General features: G+C 42.6%; 1 protein-coding gene across 2 annotated transcripts in view; it reads right to left on the reverse strand.

The window, feature by feature from the left end:
* The window catches only part of FZD6 (frizzled class receptor 6), a 29,845-nt gene extending 17,268 nt beyond the window's left edge, over positions 1 to 12,577 (reverse strand). For both annotated transcript variants that reach the window (XM_066177568.1, XM_066177563.1), the window contains exons 1-2: positions 12,543 to 12,577; positions 11,676 to 12,056 (exon numbers count right to left, since the gene is read on the reverse strand). In XM_066177568.1, the coding sequence (XP_066033665.1) occupies positions 11,676 to 11,855 (180 nt within the window). In that variant the 5' untranslated portion in view covers positions 11,856 to 12,056; positions 12,543 to 12,577. The remainder of the gene's footprint in view (positions 1 to 11,675; positions 12,057 to 12,542) is intronic.
* Between the last annotated feature and the right edge of the window lie 5,998 nt (positions 12,578 to 18,575).

An 18,575-nucleotide genomic window follows, 5' to 3' on the forward strand; every position in this document is an offset into this window, starting at 1 on the left:
TACTCTCCTGTACTCTGCTGATTCCTGTCACAGAGATACTTCCATAATATAGAAAACAGTGGACTGAAATATTAAGGTCTTTGTAATAATCATCTATGGCAAACCTTTATTTTAAGAGACAGGAAATACCTTGAACTGTTGAGAGACACAGAGGACTCAAGCCTTTGTTCAGCCACTGGAGTCAGATATCTAAGACAGTAACAACCTGTTCACCTACCACTGAGTTCTACCTACCATGTTGAAACATTTAGCTCCATCAGTCTAGTTAACGCTGAGGTTAAGTTAAATAATGATAGACACCAACTGTCTCAGTGTTAAGCCATGTCACCTCTTTGAAACAGATCTTGTGAAGCAACATTACAACCTTGTTGCTTTTGTAATTGTATTTCAGTCACTGAAGCAAAGGCAGGTTTAAATTTGTATTTCTACAATTGTACTACACTGAGTACCTCAGATTCCTACCTATATTAAAGATACACATTGCTATTCATGTAATTCTGTATCTGCCTTACAGGAAATAACATCTACCTAATAATGAATAATTAGAGTCATAGAATATCTCAAATTTGAAGGGACTCCGAAGGATCACCAACCCCCTTGCTTCTCACAGGGCAATTATTGTTAATAATTTACAGTTCCATACAAATAAACCTACTATCCAGTCACTACAGAACTGAAGTACAGCCTCAAACTCTAAACCAAATATATTATAAACATGTAAGTTTTCAGATGCCATAGCTACGAAATACAGCCACCGTCAATCACAGTGCACATAAACGATCTCAGAAGAGGAGACAGGAATTACTCTTTATACTCACAGAGCTATACTAACAGTCTTCACAGTATCTTTAGCCACTTTTACAATGATAATCTCTTTCAATTAAAAACAGTGGAGCGAGTATGGCACAGTTGATTTAATCCTACACTGTTGTTACAATGGAGTTATTCTCGACTGGATGCAAACAAGATTAGCATCACACCCAGAGAGATTAATGCCTTCATGTGATTCCTAGACAGGCTGGCAAGGGCAGCAATTTGCTGATGGCCATAGTGAATCAACTGCCAAGAATCTGACTTCTAGTTCATGCACAATTAACTAAGTCCTGATAAATAAACATTCCAACACATGAAGCTAAATGAAGGATGAAATTTTCAAGTTCAACAGATTCAAAGCGAGGTTGGGAAAAGACTGGCTTTTTCCCATTAGAAGTCAGATTGATGAATTTAGATCAAAGGCAAGTTAAATACACTTAATTTGGTATGTAAGGATTTTGCAGGAGGCCGAGGCAGTTTAAGTGTCAATGTCTTGTTGCTACATGCCGGCTAAAAGCTCTTACTTAACAGTAGAACTGCAAAACAGGAACATGGAAACTCCCAGAAACATTAGTGCAATTCCAATCATCCTTTAAACCAGCAAGGAACATGATATGAATTCATCTGAGAGCCCACATACACCATGTCTCTAACTGAGCTGTGGGTAATAATAAACTACTGCTGAAAGCAGCAAGTATCAGCTATAATCTGTATTTCTCAATTCAGTTAAAATTACATGGGTAAAACAACAAAAGATTTTCAGGACTAAAAGTCACCATTTATATTTTAGCTATAAATGTATGTAAGATACGTATTATAAATGTGAATACTTTTAATATGCATTATTAGTGCATCCTGATTTGACAGAGTAAAAGGAAAATTATCAAACATACATTAATTTGATTTCTATTTTAATAAGCTTTTTAAGAAACAGTTATTACTTTCTGCAGCTTCCACAATAAGCTATAAGTACATGAAGTTATGTTTAATCTAAAAACTTTTCAAATATTTTTAAAATGTAATCGATTTAAAAACTATATAGATAAGAATGAAGTATTTTGTCATAGTACAAAGTAGGTTGCCCCTGTAGTTTAAAAGACAATAGTTTAAGTTTCCTACTCCAGGAAAATCTGAAGTTCAAAGAGCTGGTAGAGGGTGGGGGTGGTGCAGAGAAAGAAAAGGGTAGTAAACAAGCCAGTGGGACAAACGATGCTGTTCTGCAGTGAAAGATGTTTGCAAAGATATGAGCTTATTTTTGTCCTTCAACAGAACAGCAAAGGCAACACATGCACTCAGACTGTCAAAGGGCTGCGAACAAAGCCTGGGGACGGCCCAGCGTGCAGTGGCTGATAAGCTGGACTGTGCCCAGCAGTGCTCCTCCCAAAGCCGGGCGGGCAGGAGCTGCCTGCCCGCCAGCGCCTCAAGATCACCGCTTAGAGGGTAAAGGATGGCAGCTGATCCTAAAAACCCGTGAGCTGTGAAGTCCCCAGGAACTGGCCGGCAGGGAGCCGGGTGCCCGTGGGGGCGGACTCGGTGGGACTGAGCTTCATCAGCCATCAGCTGAACCATCCAGGCAAGAGTTCAGACCCGGGCTGTGCAACTTCTCAGGGAGCCGAATCACTCAGCAGCGAAATGTTCGATTCGTTCTTGCATTCGCAACAAGGAGTCTGTCTGCAAACTCTTCACTATCATTCGCCCAACACATGCAATATGCATATACATATAAATATATATATATACACACACACATAATATACGTTTGCATACATATATTGGTCTGAACTTTCACATGAGCTATTCAAAGGTTATGGGAATATTGACCAAAAATCCTACCAGGATAAGGATTAGGCACATGGGGGAATGTTTTCAAAGGTCAATAGGACAGCAAGACACTCACGCACTTTTTTAAAAAAAGATTTTTAAAAAATCAAAAAAAATACTCCAATACCACAGTTAGGCACTGAAGTTGCCATTGACAGTACAAATGGACACAGACACAGAAGGATAAAGCAGACTATTCTGCTTTTTTACTTTTATACACTCTGAATGGTTTTGTACTAACTATACAGAATCACGATATTTTCTGAGTTGGAAGGGACTCACTAGGACCAAGTCCAACTCAAGTGAATAGCCCATGCAGGGATCTAGCAACAGAATTTCTTTCTGCAGTAAAAGAACTTAATTCCTTATTTTCTCTTTAAGTATTTTCACATGCAAAATAAAAACCCATATATACCTATATTTTTTAACTATAGCAAATGTTATAAACAACTTAAACAGGAATATTACATCTCACTATCTGAAGCAAACTAACATACAACTATTTCAAATACTTTTCAAAATAGCTTATTACCAAAATTCCCTGCATTTTTTTGTTCTAACCTAAATTATAGCTTGACCTAAATTATAGATATTCCAGCCTCTGCAATTATCAGTCCTTAACAAACACGAGAGCTTTTTCCCAAGTATTACAGATTTTCAGTTACAAAGATTTTCAGTTATACATTGTATATGGTTTAGGTTTTGTCTAAACTAGACAGAGCATAAAAGACAGACAACTATAACTTAACTGAAGGAAAATACACTGCAGGCCCATAGACATCTGAAGCCTAGACAGAGCTTCATTGCATCTGGACTATGGTAGCAAGACAATATCAAATCTTAAATTCTCTGTGTATTTGCCATGTATTATAGGAGTAATTGGATTTATTGCTAAATTTTTTGTGTAGAATTCAATGTAAAGGATTACCTGTAATAATGTTGACAGTCAGTCTGTTATCTTTTTAAAAGTCCCTCATTTCAAAGAAATTCCAGCACTCATTACTGCTCTGGTTCCAAAAGTCATCCAGATTCATGCTTCTCTCTCGCTGAGTGTGGAGACACACTTCAGCGTGGAGACACACTTCAGCACAACAGCACCACCCAAGTTACTGGAGTTGTCACCCTGCACCATTTTTTTCTTGCCTACTGCATTTTTAAGCAGTCTTAAATGAAAACTTTAGTAGTCTTAAAAAACCCCAACTTTGTCATGATGTAGGAGATGTCAGTCAGTCATGCACAAGTCATCTGACCAAGCTGAGGCCCATGAAGCTGCTGCAGTCATCTACCTCAGCACCTGCAATCATTACCTCTGCCTTCTGTTTTCACTGTTTCCAGTTGGCCATACTTTGAGACACTCCCCAGTTTTGAAAGTCCGCATTAGACACTGCTTCCTTATTGTTAGCCCACAGTGCTCATCTTGGTGACATTCCCCTCATTATCCTGCCTATTTCTCCTGCTCTAAAAACTCAAGGCCACCCTTTCTTTCTCCCTGTCACATTATGATTGGTGGGCCATGTTAACCTTCAACAATTAATGTTCTGTTTGTAGCTCCAGGTATAATCCCCAGCAGGATTCCCTACTCAACTGGATTCTTAAAATGGTGCACCTTGTGCCTTCCTTGCAAGAGCATTAGCTCATGTGAAACAACATGCAGCTGGGATATGGCATTCTAGCAAACAAGTATTGCTAGGTCACCATGAGGCTGGATGGGAACACTCCCTCTCCAGAAAATTAATGCTTTTAATTTTGTATGCAGAACAACTGTGTGGAGAATTTGGCCACTAAGTGCTTTGTGGCAGTAGCTACTGAGACTAAAATCTGGTTATGCAGGCCCTCTGGAGAATACAGCATGAGGAAAACTTGGAAGGATGTGGTTATTCTCTGAAATAACTTGATCTACCAGAAGTTTAAGTACAGGAAAGGTGGATTTTTTTTTTCCTCCCAGGAAGCTCTTGTCTAGAGGAGAGGTATCTTTGGTAAGAGGACATCTTTACTGTCCTACAAAGGCTGATCATCCAGGCCTCTCTCCCCCATCTACAGTATCTACTTAAACAGCTCTTACACACCCCCTGCACACCTCTCCAAACAGCTAAGCAAAAATCAAGTAAGTCTCCACTCATCTACACCACACAGCTCAGAAGAAGAGGGCAGATATATGCATCTTTTCCTCTGGCAGGTAAATTACCAACATGCTACAGCAATCACAGATGCACACAAATACACAGGAAAGACCCAAAAGGGCAACCATGTGACAAAGGAACCATGTTTGTGCCTTAGGGCTGGTGAATCAACAGTCAGCACTAAGAGAGAAAAAGGCAGCAAATTTTGTGGTGCATCTACTCCCACCCCGTCCTCTGGAATGCAGTAGAGAGAGAACCAAAGAGATGACACAATAGTAGTTTTAGAAATTGTCAGCTTTAATCATTGCACTGTCAAATTAGAAAAGAAACCATGGACATTTGACCACATTCCCCATCCAATGTGGTTCTTTTCTGGACTGTTTGCTTTTTATGGTATTTATCAATGAAGGCCTAGGTAACATCTTGTAGCCAAGTTGTCACCCTCAACATCCATCCTGCAAATGGAAAACTAAGCCTGCATCCCACCTCCACCAGCATGTAACAAGGGCCAGCCTCCTGACCCAGGCAGCACTGTGGACAAAGAGCATCTCACATCCCACCACCAGAAAGAAAGACGTCAGGATCCTCTTCAGAAAGACATCAGGATCCTCTGCCATTCTTAGGCTAGATTTGTAGATGATATAAAACATCATGAGCCTGGCAAAGATGTCACCCAATGTACCCTGGTTCAACAAATCCTTCAAGACAATCCAGTTGCTGCTGCCAGAGCTGCCGTGGGCCAATGCACAGGGTGTGAGTTGTTACCCAGCTGTTGATCCCACACATTTGAAAGCTCACGGACAGCAGAGGGCAAAAAGCGTGGACCACCAGCACACAGCAACATACAACTTTGTCCTACTTGCCTACTATTCAAAGAAAGATATGTGAAGATAACCTTCAAAATCACGGTCACCACATCACCCTCAGCATACTTATCCTACCTAATCTAATGCTAGGTTTTGCTAATGATCAGGTAAAGTTCACAGGCTTCCACTGGGCAGCAGCCACTTCCATAAAAACACTAAGACAATATGGAAATTGCACCTGTGTCTCAAAGCTTCGTACCCACTGCTGACTTTCCCCAACTCCAAGGATGATGTGTTCTCAGCAGACAGCTCAGCTCCCAAGCCCTAATTGCCTCCTATCAGTGAAGACAAAGTAGTTACGAACTCAGTAGCTCTGTCCCTGTTTTCCTTCTCTATACAAATAGTTTCAGGGAAGCTGTTCCATTCATCCACAGGTGTCCTCTAGGAGTAGGCTACAGCCACAGAACTAAGTTCATCACTGCCTTGATTTAGCCAGTAATTGCAGATTTGCAATCTGCAGATCTGTGGAGAGGAGGGAATTGGAGACAAGGCTGCACAGCAAGACTAAGAAACCACCAACAGCTTGCAGCTACACTTGAACATTAACCAGGGCACTGCAGAAGGGACAGACATCTGCAGGAGACAAACAACAAGAAACCACAGTATTTCTCAGAAGTCTGCTGTTGACAAAGATCTGCAAGACAGCCTTCCATAGGCAGCTTCAGACCTCCTGCACAGTGAGACTGGCCAAAATCTAAACCAGAGTAAAACTCCGTCTCAGGCAGGAGACAGGTAAGAAGCGTGCTAACAACTTCACTTAGTGATCCACTCCTGTAACACCAAATTACATGATACTGTAGGCATAGACTCTAAAGATGGATAAAGAGGAGGTTCTTGGAATAACACTGTCAACACCATCTCCAAGAACCCCAGCTACCATCTCATTGTCAAGCATGAATTACTTTGGACCCCCATGCGTTCTGGACAACATCCTTGCAGAACAAAGAACAAGGCAGTGCGATTCACATCATCAAGTGGACAAGTCCTGCTGCTCAGAGAAAGCAGCAGCAGATTCTGCAGATGACTGATATGCTTAGAGCCAGGGTATTGGGATTGCATTCATCTGTCTGCTTCCAGTCAATCTGCACAAGCCAATCACACTTGAAGGGCCTCAGTACTACAGGTAATGTGTTTCTTTGGAATACCTGAGAGCAAGACAGCACAAAAAATGAACACACATCCCAAATTCTTATGGTATTTTACAAAACTACACAGATAACTCCCATGTTTTCAAACCCTTAGTCAATGCTTTTCTGCAAGTTCCAAGGTGATGCTCAAAACAGAATTACACGTGTCCAACTATTCCATATTTCTTGAGACATAACCAGCAGAGAAGTTAGTTGTACTGCCTTGTATTTCCTTTGATCCATATGAAGTATCTGTAAAAAATACTTTAGCATCTGCCAACTTCCATTTAACAAGCATCAATTTAGCTGTTTTATCACCACAATCTTTTGTGACCACCACTTCATTCTGAGAAGTTAAAAAAGTTACCTGATTTTGTACACAGTAACATATGATGTTCTAAATTTACCACTTTTTACAAAAGCCTTCCTTCCTCCATAGTATCATGGTAAAGAGACAACAAAAATGTTACAAACAAAAATATGAATTAGAGACTCCTTTGTGCTTGTTCCATTGGGTCAATGTCTACACCTCTGCACACATTCTCCACTTTAGGGTCTGAGGTAGCACCAGGGACAAAACATAACTCCAAGCAGATAGAGAATATTAACTGTTTTCCTAAATGATGCTGAGATTTAAGTTTCAAGTTTTAAGTACTAGTGGTTCACGTATTACACCAAGCACTGCTCATGTGGAGTATAAGCACGAAGCAAAGATAGCTGTCTCTAGAGATTAAGTAAATTGACACCTGTGCTACTTTGCAGCCTATCCCAGTAATAACCTTTTCACAAAACAGCACTTATTTCCCCAGAACTCCCAACCTACAGTGGTAGACAGCTTTTTTCTTCCTGTGTGCATACACACACACGTGTACCAATGTAAGCTTGCAGACACCAGGTTTGTAGGTGTTTTTAAATATCGCTGTATCGATTAAACTTTGGATTTAGTGGAAGCAAATAAGGCCATTACATTACAAATTTTAACTCATGCAACTTCAGTGTTAAACTTTTGAAGGTACTTTTTAACTCCCTCTTAATGCCTCTGTTTAAACTGACCCCAGTTCTCACACAACTTCTGCCACTGCCGCAGCCAGCTGCACTTAAGTCTCCATAGACACGCACACACAAATTCTGGCACATGGCCATGAGCTTAGAAGTGAATGGAAAACTCACTACTGAACCATTTGTTTTAGTGTCTCTGAGGTACTTCATTGTTCTCTGTGCCACATTTTCCAGTGTTTTCTATAGTCTGCTCTAAAAACTCACTGGCAAGCCTTTTCCCTTTGTACTTCTACAGACCTGTGGGTCCTGCCCACATCAGGAAGTCTTAAGGGCTTGTCTCCTGTGGACACATTCCAGAACTGAAGCAGAACAGATTAAGAGATATGAAGTAAGTTACAACACAATAACTCGCTGCCTTGATGGAACAGTGCCTTCAGTTGACAACCTATTCCAGTATAGTTAAAGCAGGACTACATTAGAAGTGACTTGTTTTTGAGGATGACCACGAGAGGGAGTTACACCTATTTAAGTACAGCTGTAATGAACCGGATCTTCTGTTATGTCCACTTATTTTCCTCATCAGCTAAACTCTAGATCTTCTACCTCCCAACCTGAACCAGCAGTAACAAGAACAGTTACTGATAAACTGCTTTGAAATACAGAGGTGGTAGGCATCTGCAAATAATCAGATTCCACAGTCATGCAGCTGTTTAGCAAACATACACAAAACTTCACACCACAAAACCATTTGGTTTTACTTTCCTAAAGCCACCATTTGTTGTGTAAACAAAACTAATCCAAATATAAAGTAAAACTCAAGAAGTCAAAACTCAGTCTGTCAAGTTAAAAGCTCAAAATTACACTAAATAAATAAATATGTGAATGGAGGGAGCAACTGAAAATTACATATTTTTTATTGCAGAAAACAAATTCCCAGACGGACTATCCTCACTAGCCAGAACAGCCGTAACAGAGGCCCATGTCATGACTAACATGAGTTAGTCATCTGCCTGCCCTAGTGCTTCAATGTTTTGGTTTATAGCACATTATTATGAACAGCTGATACATGAGGCAATATTGTAAGACCATGTATCAGCTGCTTTCCTGGAAGACAACCACTGCCTGAGACAGTAGCTCCACATCATCCTCTCCTGGAGGACTACTACGAAGACACCGTCCAGAAATACCAATTTAACACATTCCCAGCACAACTCTTCTGGCTATACAACAGTCCCCTCTGTTGCAGCAGAACACATCTGTAGAGCCTTCAGAGTGGAGCACTGGGAGTTACCACTGTTTTGGAGAGTGAACTTCACCCTGAGGTGAGACTTGTCCCCTTGACAAATCATGGTCCTTTTGGGGAGTACACACTCCCCAAAAATTCTTAGAGGGAACAGAAACATAAAACTGGATTAACATTAGGGTTCTCTCTGCACAAAATGTTTTTGATTTCTGGAAGAAGCCTCTACCTTGAGCCCTAGAATTGCATGATCAAGCATCTTACTCAAAGATATGATATAGGGAGCAAAACACTGCAGGCCTCAACCTCAAAACCCTGTGAGACCTTACATGCAAAGATGTAAATCTCATGCCCAATTTTGAGGACAGGCAGAGGAAGAGCAAGACAGAATCAAAAAAGAAAGCCTTTAAGCATTCCTTCTGAGGATCAAAAGAAAGCACTTCTACAGAGTGAGAACATGCTAACAAAATTCTTTCTTTGGTATGAACGAAGTTTGGACTGAAAATTACAAAGAAATTTAAGCTCTTAAAACAACAGAAGTCTCTTCCACCTCCTAACCTGCTATCTTGTTATGGCTGCAAACTGAATTAAACACTATTCCAGAAGTGAGTGATTCCTCCTCCCCTGCTGCAACACGGAGCCGTTTGAAAAGCAGAACCCTTTGACAATCTGGAGAAGGTTCTCTGTTGCAAACAACCACGGACAAACTGGTGCTGTTACTGAATAACATAAAGAATGGCATCAAAATCTGTGACACTGGTACACACTGGTCCCTCTCAGCCTTCTTTCTTTCTTTTACTGTGTTAATTCCAAACCTAACCACTAGCAGTGGATTCAACACAAACTTCAAACAGAATGGGAGCAAAGACCCTTTCACCTGTAAATCAGCTGTCTTAAAAATTCCCTTTGACCAAGTAATCCATCATCACTGCTGGACCACAAATAAAGACAGACAGACAGACCACCACACAAGAGGCAGTTCAGAATTACCTGCACAGCGCTGCAGTACTTAGGAATACCAAATTAGAAGCCAGGCAGTGGGAATGACAGGAAACTAGGAAGCAAATCAAAGAGGGTAGGCAAATCAAATCCTAACAGACACTGTTGTTCTCCACAGCCACCCAGCCAGTTGGCTGAGTAGTGATCCAACACTGTATTAGTCAAGTTATAAAGGTGACAGGATGGAAAAAGAGGGAAAACAACAAAACTTCTCACTACCACACAATTTTTAATGAAATAGCTATTTAAGAAGGTAGATAGCTATATGTAAGGTAAGCCTTTCCACAAGGAATTCCCTCCACACATGCACTAGGCACAAGTTACTGACATTTGAGAAAAAGTCAGTCATAGTAACCTAATAAAAATGGCTCTGTGGTCTCTCTGCCCTAACAGCAGCATGACTGGAAGGCACAAATACTGACAAGTGCTGGCTCAACGGCTGCAGTTAACGCATACCAAGCAAGAAGCAGCAGTGTACCTAATAAAGCATCAGACACTGCAGGAAGCATTCCTGAAAAGTGAAGACTAGAGAAGCACTGTACAGTTCACAAATGAAGCCTAGAGCCTGCCTTCCAACTTAAAAGCCCTCAATTTGTCAGAGATGTGCAGCCAAATTCAGTTGCTTGCATACAGATGGCTGAACATTTGATACCAGAACTTCCCATACATGTACACCGGGCTGACAGAAACAATGTGAGACCAAAGCCTGTGCTATTCCAGGCTGGCAACTGGCGGCCAAACAGGGAATTGTGATTATAACAAGCAACACTAAAAACATGTTTTGGCAACTGAACCAAGCTCCTCCTCCAAGCTCAGTAATGAGTATGCAAATAAGATTTTAGTAGCAGTACCTTCAACACCACATGTAATTTTTTTTAAAGCAGAAACTTAATATTCACCTCACTTCTGTTTCACTCTCTGCATAGCACAAGACACTGAGCTTTTCAAGACCTGAGTTAAGATTTTCCCCCTCCTACCACTGAAAAGCCATTATTAAAACAGGTTTAAAACTTGTTTTACAAGCCTCTCACCCAGAGAGGCTCTCGCCTTTTACAGGTATCCCTATGGGCAAAGCCTTTCCACAACGTGGCATATTCTCAGGGGAGCCACACTCACAGTCAGTTCAGGTAAGAAAAGTGCTTATTTTCAGTTTAAAAAAGTAAAGTTGCTCTTTCAGTCAGAAGTTTCAGCATTCAGTCAGAAGACAACAGAGCGCAAAACCCACAATGAAGAATACGGCTAAGAGTAATTTCAAGTGCTTCTCCTTAGTAGATGTACGGTGAGAGAGAAGGAAAGAACATCTTCTAAATATGATTTTTGCACTGAGTTCAGGCAGGCCAGGATATCACAAACTACTTCCCCTGAGAATTTCAACAATTGCTCTGTGTAACAGAAAGGTGCTTGAGCTATGTGTGATCAGCTCTGCCAAAATGCTCTGAATAGCCACATTGCTGTGCTACACCCATTCCTCTTCCACTCTAACACAGGATCCAAGGCAGGGTGGAGGGAGGAAGTCGGCAGCTGCCTTACATAGTGCTTATAGAACCAAGGAGCTCTGAAACACTCTGTTTGAAGAAACATCTATTCACTAAACATTATCAGCCTTGTCATTCAGTGCAACAGATATCCCAAATAATTTCTTAACGACAAATTTGTTACATACTATTGGGGGGGGAGGGTGATAACTTACGTCCATTTTGCGAGCAGCCGTGTCCTGATCATAGTGTCCCATGATGTTTGGGAAAAAAGTCATATTATAAGGCATTCCTGAACATCTGGAAATAGTAATTGGCTCACATGTGAATAAGCTGTGCCCTTGCACCAGAGCTAGAAGTAAACTGCAGGTCGCAGAGAACACAAGGGCTCCCATTTTGCCAGGATCTCCAACTTCAGCACATTGCTCTGTTCAGTAGTTAGACAGACCGGCGTTGCACAAGGATAAAAACACACATCTTCTTCTGCTGGCTCCAGCGCAAGGCAGTAAGGCACACAATCAGACTTCTCAGAGCTACTTCAGCTATTGCTCCATTTAAGCTGAGCGCGACTTTACAAAATCCCTCCTTCTTCGAGCCTGTACGTGCAGAGACGGCACAGAGAAGTGAACAGCAGAAACAACCCGAGCGCGACCACCCGTCGAAAGGCCGAGCTCGGCCTCCCGGCGAGAAGGCGCCTCCGGCCGGGCCGGGCGCCCCCCGCGGCCCCTCCCCGACCCCACACGCGCTGCCGGGGCCGCGGCTCGGCGCGGCCGCGCTCCGGGAGCGGCGCGTTCGTCCCCCGCTCCCTCGGGCCCCGGAGCCGCCGCCGCTCCCAACGCCCCGTTCCCAGCCCCGCCCTGGGAAGCGGCGCCCGCGGGCCCGGCGGTGCAGTCGGCCCAGCACCCGGGGCTCGCCGGGCGCGGCCCCGGCGCCGCATCCCCGCCACGCCCGGGCCGCGCCCCCGCCGCCCCCTCCCCGGGACCCGCCTCCCGGCCGCCACCCCGCGGCAACGCTCCGAGTTGGAGTCGCTGCTCCCCGGGACGAGGCGGGACGGGGCCCGACCCGCTGCCCGCCGCGCTCACCGGTGGCGGCCCCTCCGCGATGGCCGCCCCGCGGCACCTGCAGGATGTGGCGTCTGGAGGGCGGGGCGGGGCGGCCGCACCTTCCCGCCCCGGCGGGGCCGGTGGCGGCGGGCGGGGCCCGGCAGGGGCTGCCGGGGCTGTGGGGAGCAGTGACGAGCAGTGACCCGGCCTGTGCGGCCGCGGCCCGAGGACATCCGTGTTGTGCCAGTGCCAGGGGGAGCCCCGGCTGGGAAGGGCTCCGGGACCGTGGCGCAAACGCGAAAAGTGTGAAGTGAAAAAAGTGTGGAGTGAAAAAAATCCCTTCAAACAGACTCGGCACTGCGGTTTTCATAAACATCCCTGTAACGCACTGTATAAATTCTGAAGGCAATTTAGGCCTCTGCCAGGCGGGAGGACTCCGCGGAAGAGGGCGGCGGGCCCCGCGCTGACACCTTCGCTGACAATTCACTGCCCCCTTCACTGACACCCTTGCTGCCACGTTCACTGTCACTCTCGCTGACAGCCTTGCTGCCACCTTCATTGTCCCTTTTACTGCCACCCGAGCTGCCACCGTCCTGCAAAAGGCCCGAATCCTTAGGAGATGACGGGTGCGGACACTCAGCAGATGAGGCTAGAGCTGAGGAAGAGATTGATATTGGAAGTCGATGTTCTGCGGGTGAATTTAATGAAGGAAAGGGAAGTAATCGGAAATATTTGCTGAGGAAAGGGACGCTGTGGTGAGAACAAAGGGAAATGACTGTTCAAGTGAAGGAGGAGCATTGTGGTGACTTTGGTGCTCAGACTACCACTGTCTTCCAGAGACGCGGCTCGAGGATGTGTGCACTGTCCTCCCACTGCTCCCACACCTGCTGCTGGCTGGGACCACACCTACCAGACAAGAACTGGCCAGTGGTGCTCAGCGGTGTTCACAAACACAGGCCTGAGCTAATGAGAGCTAGCTATAGAAACGTTAAAGGTTACTAGGCAGAGGTGACCAAATTCTCAGCATGGAGCCATCCAAGGTCTCATCAGGCTGCTGTTCAGCCATGCAAGTTGCTCCATGCTCCAGGACTGGAACAGGAAACACCAGATGCCGAGACATGCAAACCAGACTTAGGAATGGTTTGATGATGTTCAGGCAGCGCTGCCTCTCTTCTAATGAGCCCCTAGATAGTCTGTGCAGTCTGGCACATTCATCCAGAGAATCCCTCCATGGATTGTGGAGAGCGTGAACCTGCATGTAGTTACTCAGAAGACAATAAACATCTAGAAGTTCTCTACTCATGCAGATATTTTGTGTGTCATTCCCTATGTCACCCTAAAGAAACATGAAACTCCTCCAGATTTCCTTACACCAAACCATTTTAGCACCTCTATGAATCATGAGGAAGATTATACCTACCTGCTGCATACCCGCATGGCTCTGCCACTTCAGCACTTGATAGCTGGAATTAAATTTGCTGTACAAATAAGTAAATTATGTTAAATTAAATGTTATTTGCAGGTTGTGGAAGTTAATGTATTTTACTATATGATAATATCCATCTACATTATCCTTTGTCATTGCTCCATTTCTCATCTTCCATCTGTCTTCTGTCCCAGTCTCTCTCAGGAGCTCTTCCTATTCTAGAAATACTACACTTTTCTTTTCATGAGCTCTGGAAGGCCACATACTCTACGGGTCTGGCAGTGACAGCCCCAGAAGCATGCAAGGGACAGTTTCTCCACTCCACTTCTGCAGAAGTCCTTGGGAAGTTCTTGATCAGCCCTTGATGAAGTTGCAGAGTTGCTTTCAGCTCTGGGAATACCATCAAACACACTGAAACCTTGCAAGGACAAAACATGTTCAGTGCAGATTCACATTCATCACATCAGATTTCTAATGAATTCTCTTTCCTTTCTAGTTCCATTGATTAGTGCATTATATAAAGTCATGGCTTAGTTTGTTCCATCAGAACGTGTTTTTTTTTTAACATAAATCTCTGAAAAACTGGTATGATTAAGTAACATTCTTTTCCTTCCCTAAAGACTCTCATGTTTTTGTTAGATGACAGAAAAAGGCAGAGAACAGGAAGCATGAACTCTTTCTTCAATCACTCTATTAATATATTTTCTTTGCTCAGAACGTAGTTGTTAAGCAAGCTATTCCAGAGGTTAATTCTCAGAGCTATGATCTAAATATATTTGTTTCTGCCTCTTGACTAACTAGAGTGGGGAAAGTGAGCACTCTCATTGGTATCTAGCAAAGCACCTTTAAGTATGATTAAGTATTTTAAGCATATGCTCAGCTATGTTGCTGATTAGGGATGCAGCTACTCAGATGTGTAAACACTTTTCTTACCTGGTACTGGAGATGTTGTTAACATTCCAGTCAATATGATTTGCTGATCTTCCCTGGCACTGCCTCAAATAATTATAGTTCAGCAATTTTTACTGCAAAGGGAATAAGTGAATTAAAGCCTTATTTAAATCCTAGGTCATCTTCAGATGTCTTTCAACAAATTTAGCAGAAGGGGATTCAGCAGTCATGCACAGCAGGTCCTTTCCAAGCTCTGCTTGCTCCCACCATCTTTGCAATGGATGTGGTGGAACAGGCTGCGTCCCATCCCCTCCATGCCCATGCTCCATCCAGTTTGCTTAAACCCACCCACAGCAGAAACATCCACAACTTACCTGGGTTATGACCTAAAGCACCATTTTCTCCATCCAATTTTTTGTGGGGACATCCCTCCAACAAAGGCAAACTGCAAGGTGACCATGTTTACCTGCTGTGTGAACATGTTAGTGCCCCACGTGCTCATGCTTTATGGAGGAGGGATCTCAAGTGGTGGTAGTTGTCAGGAAGAAGCCTTCCTCTGACACACCAGGAGGATGTGTGGTGTTAATGCTTGGAGTCTGCACATGAGTACACTGGCTCAAGCTTTCTCCTCTTGACACATCTAGAAGCTTCATCATTGAATTGCACTGTTGGAACATTATACCAAAGTTTGACCTAATGTAATTTAAATGTTACAGATTTGCCAATTACATAGCTTTATGCTGATTCAGTTATAAGGCTCATAATGTTCTTATTATTCTGCATTTAAAACACGTTATTCATTATTTGTTGGAATTTCAAAGGACTAAATAACCAGTAGATGGCACCAATAAATCCTGTTGTGAGACTTAGAATGGCAGTGTAGTTCTTGTCTTTTTCTCAAATGTATTTTGGAAATGAATAAAACTAGACAAAACAGTGTTGTTGACATCATTTATACTTTTTAGTTTAAAGTAATAGTTCATGAACCAAATGTTGGTCTAAAGTCAAAACTATACTGTGTAATTGAGCGCATAAACTCATGAGGAAGAACACAAAGATGTCTTACAGTAATTTCCCAGTGATTTAGAAAATCCAGTCATTGATGAGTTAGTGCCTTCCAAGTACTTGTGCAGCCTCATGCTGCTGTATCAGCTTAAACCTTGTTTATAGCATTTTCTTCCGTAAAGCCTTTAAACTGTAACTCACCCACCTCAACTCACTACAGCAATGAATACTGGAGAAGAATCATATCAAGAAAGCCAGAATGTTGATGCATTGCCATGTATTAACTGCATTACTGGGTACATGGAGCCCGTGTCATGTTCCTCCCTGAACAAAGTATGTTATTTAGACTTTAGTTATTCAAAATATCAGAGCTGTGTGGGTTGTAGCACCCACACACAAGAAGATGTTGATTTCTTTGATGTAAGAAAGATCTCAAGAAAGATCTCATCTTTCATTTGTCTGTAAATGACAATACCGTGCCTTCACAGCATTGCTTTAATAAAACAGTGATTATGTTAATAGTATTTCTTTCCAAACAGGTTACCTCACCTAACCTCAGATATTAAGCATAATGGAAACTAAACAGGAAGTACACTTATAAGGAGTAAACTGTCCAAACAGTTTAAAGCCAAGGACATTTCATTCCTTGTCGACCTTTAGCAGCTGCTTTCACTCCTGATATATCTGCAGCCCCTCTGGTGGGTGGCAGTAACAGTAGCAGCAACAGTGAGCATTTTTCTTGACAGAGCCTCCTCTTATCTCATTGTTTCTGTGGCTGAAGTGGTGCTCACCTGTCTTGAAAAAAACATGTTATTCTGTTCCATCTACTGAAACCGGGTGGAGCAGTGTTGCTTATCTTTGCCCAAATGGGTCAGTGTTACTTATCAGATGGTGGAGTGTTGCTTATCTCTCTTCACTGTTCCACTACCCCCATGGGGATATCTTCTGCTAATGGACCATTAAAGCTCACCAATGACGTGACACATTACATAGTCCTATTGTGAGATGTTCCACACAGGGAGGAGGAGCCAAACCATATTCAGCTAGATAAAATGGAGCCACAAGTGCCACCAGGTGTACAGTTTTCCACTGGATCCCTGGAGGAAGACCAGACTCATCTCACCATTACTGGAGCCTCTCTTTGACAGGACCATCTCTACTCCAACGAAACCACATCTGCCACTCCAGGAGGACTTACTTTAGACTGCTTCCAACACCCTGACCAACAGGGTGTCAGGTTGTATTTCTGACTCTGTCAGGGTTTTCTAGGAATTTTTGTTTGTTTCTTTGCTTGTTTATTCTTCTGTACAACAGCAGTTGTATTTATATATATATATATATATATATATATATATATATATATATATATATATATATATATATATATATATATATATATATATATATCCCTAGTAAAGAACTGCTATACCTATTCCCAAAATCTTTGCCTGACAGCCTTTTAATTGCAAATGTATAGTAATTTGGAAAAGGGGGGGAGGGGCTTACATTCCATGGGAGACTCCAACCTTTCCTGGCAGATACCTGTTTATCTAAACCAAGACATCACCTTAGACAACATCACACAGGCTGGGGAAAAGAAATCTGTTTTTCAGAGCATGAGCCATTTCCTATGGAAAAGACTGATACAACCAAGTGATCTGTTTGAGTGGATAGGCAAGATATAGGTGATTCTGACAGTAAAGCAGAAAATCCTGGCTTAATGGGGTATATTGTAGGTTTGGGTTTTGCTGCCTCCAAAACATTGACCCATTAACATGACTTGAACAGTCCCTTTCAATACAATGTGCAATTATCAAAGCAGGGGTGACTTCATGCACATTTCAAATGCTGTTCTTTAAGTTGGTAGTTCAAGATATTTATTGAAACGTGAGGAAGCTAGAGATACAAGAAAACAATAGCTTTGGAAGTTCAGAGGCAGCTGCTACAAGGTGATTCATGTCAGCCTGTTAAAGACAGACTAGTGAGCATCCACAGCAGTGTTTCAGGACTTCAGTAACTATATCCATCCCATGCCTCATCCCATGCCTCACCTCATGCATCATCTCTCCTCATCATAAGTGCTTCAGTGACTTCCCAGGTTCTGATGAACTGCATAACAGAGTACCTTGTACAAAAAGACCCAGATCTGCCTGTAAGTACATCCTCTCAAAACCTCCTCCCAGTGGGATTTCTGGAGTAGCAGATTCACTATTTGCTAAAATGTGAAGGAAGAAGTTCAGATAAGAAGCACAAATTTTTCATTATTATTGCTACCCAATTTCTTTAATAGCATTTCTTTTAAATCCTGTGGAATAAAGTTATTGTTAATGTGTAAAAAATTAATTAGAAAGTGTCATGATCACTGTATCCATTATCTGTACAAACAGAACAGCAAGACATTTTCTATCTTTTTTAAGTCGCTGTTTATGATAACAAAAACTAATTTTAGTAATGGTTTTAATGCTCAGAAATAATGCTTTTCCTAAACCTGTTTGCAGGTGCTCCTGAGCTATTATAAATGGAAGCATCATGCAGAATACTAAGTATATATTCAGCTGAGACATACAGTTTTCCCTGAGATCAATGCACAATGCAAAAATGAATCACACTTTAGATCTTATAGTAAGTATAACCACATAAGAACTAATTTGTCACGTTAATAAAACCTGCTACACTCCAGGACTTGTGTCAGCATTACTGTTTTAAATGAGGATTTGCAAAATAGGGTTCTGGAACTAGTTATACCATGT

Source organism: Chamaea fasciata, unplaced genomic scaffold, assembly GCF_029207755.1.
Source record: "Chamaea fasciata isolate MVZ Bird 193981 ecotype frontalis unplaced genomic scaffold, bChaFas1.0.hap1 SCAF_1, whole genome shotgun sequence".
Classification (NCBI taxonomy): domain Eukaryota; kingdom Metazoa; phylum Chordata; class Aves; order Passeriformes; family Sylviidae; genus Chamaea; species Chamaea fasciata.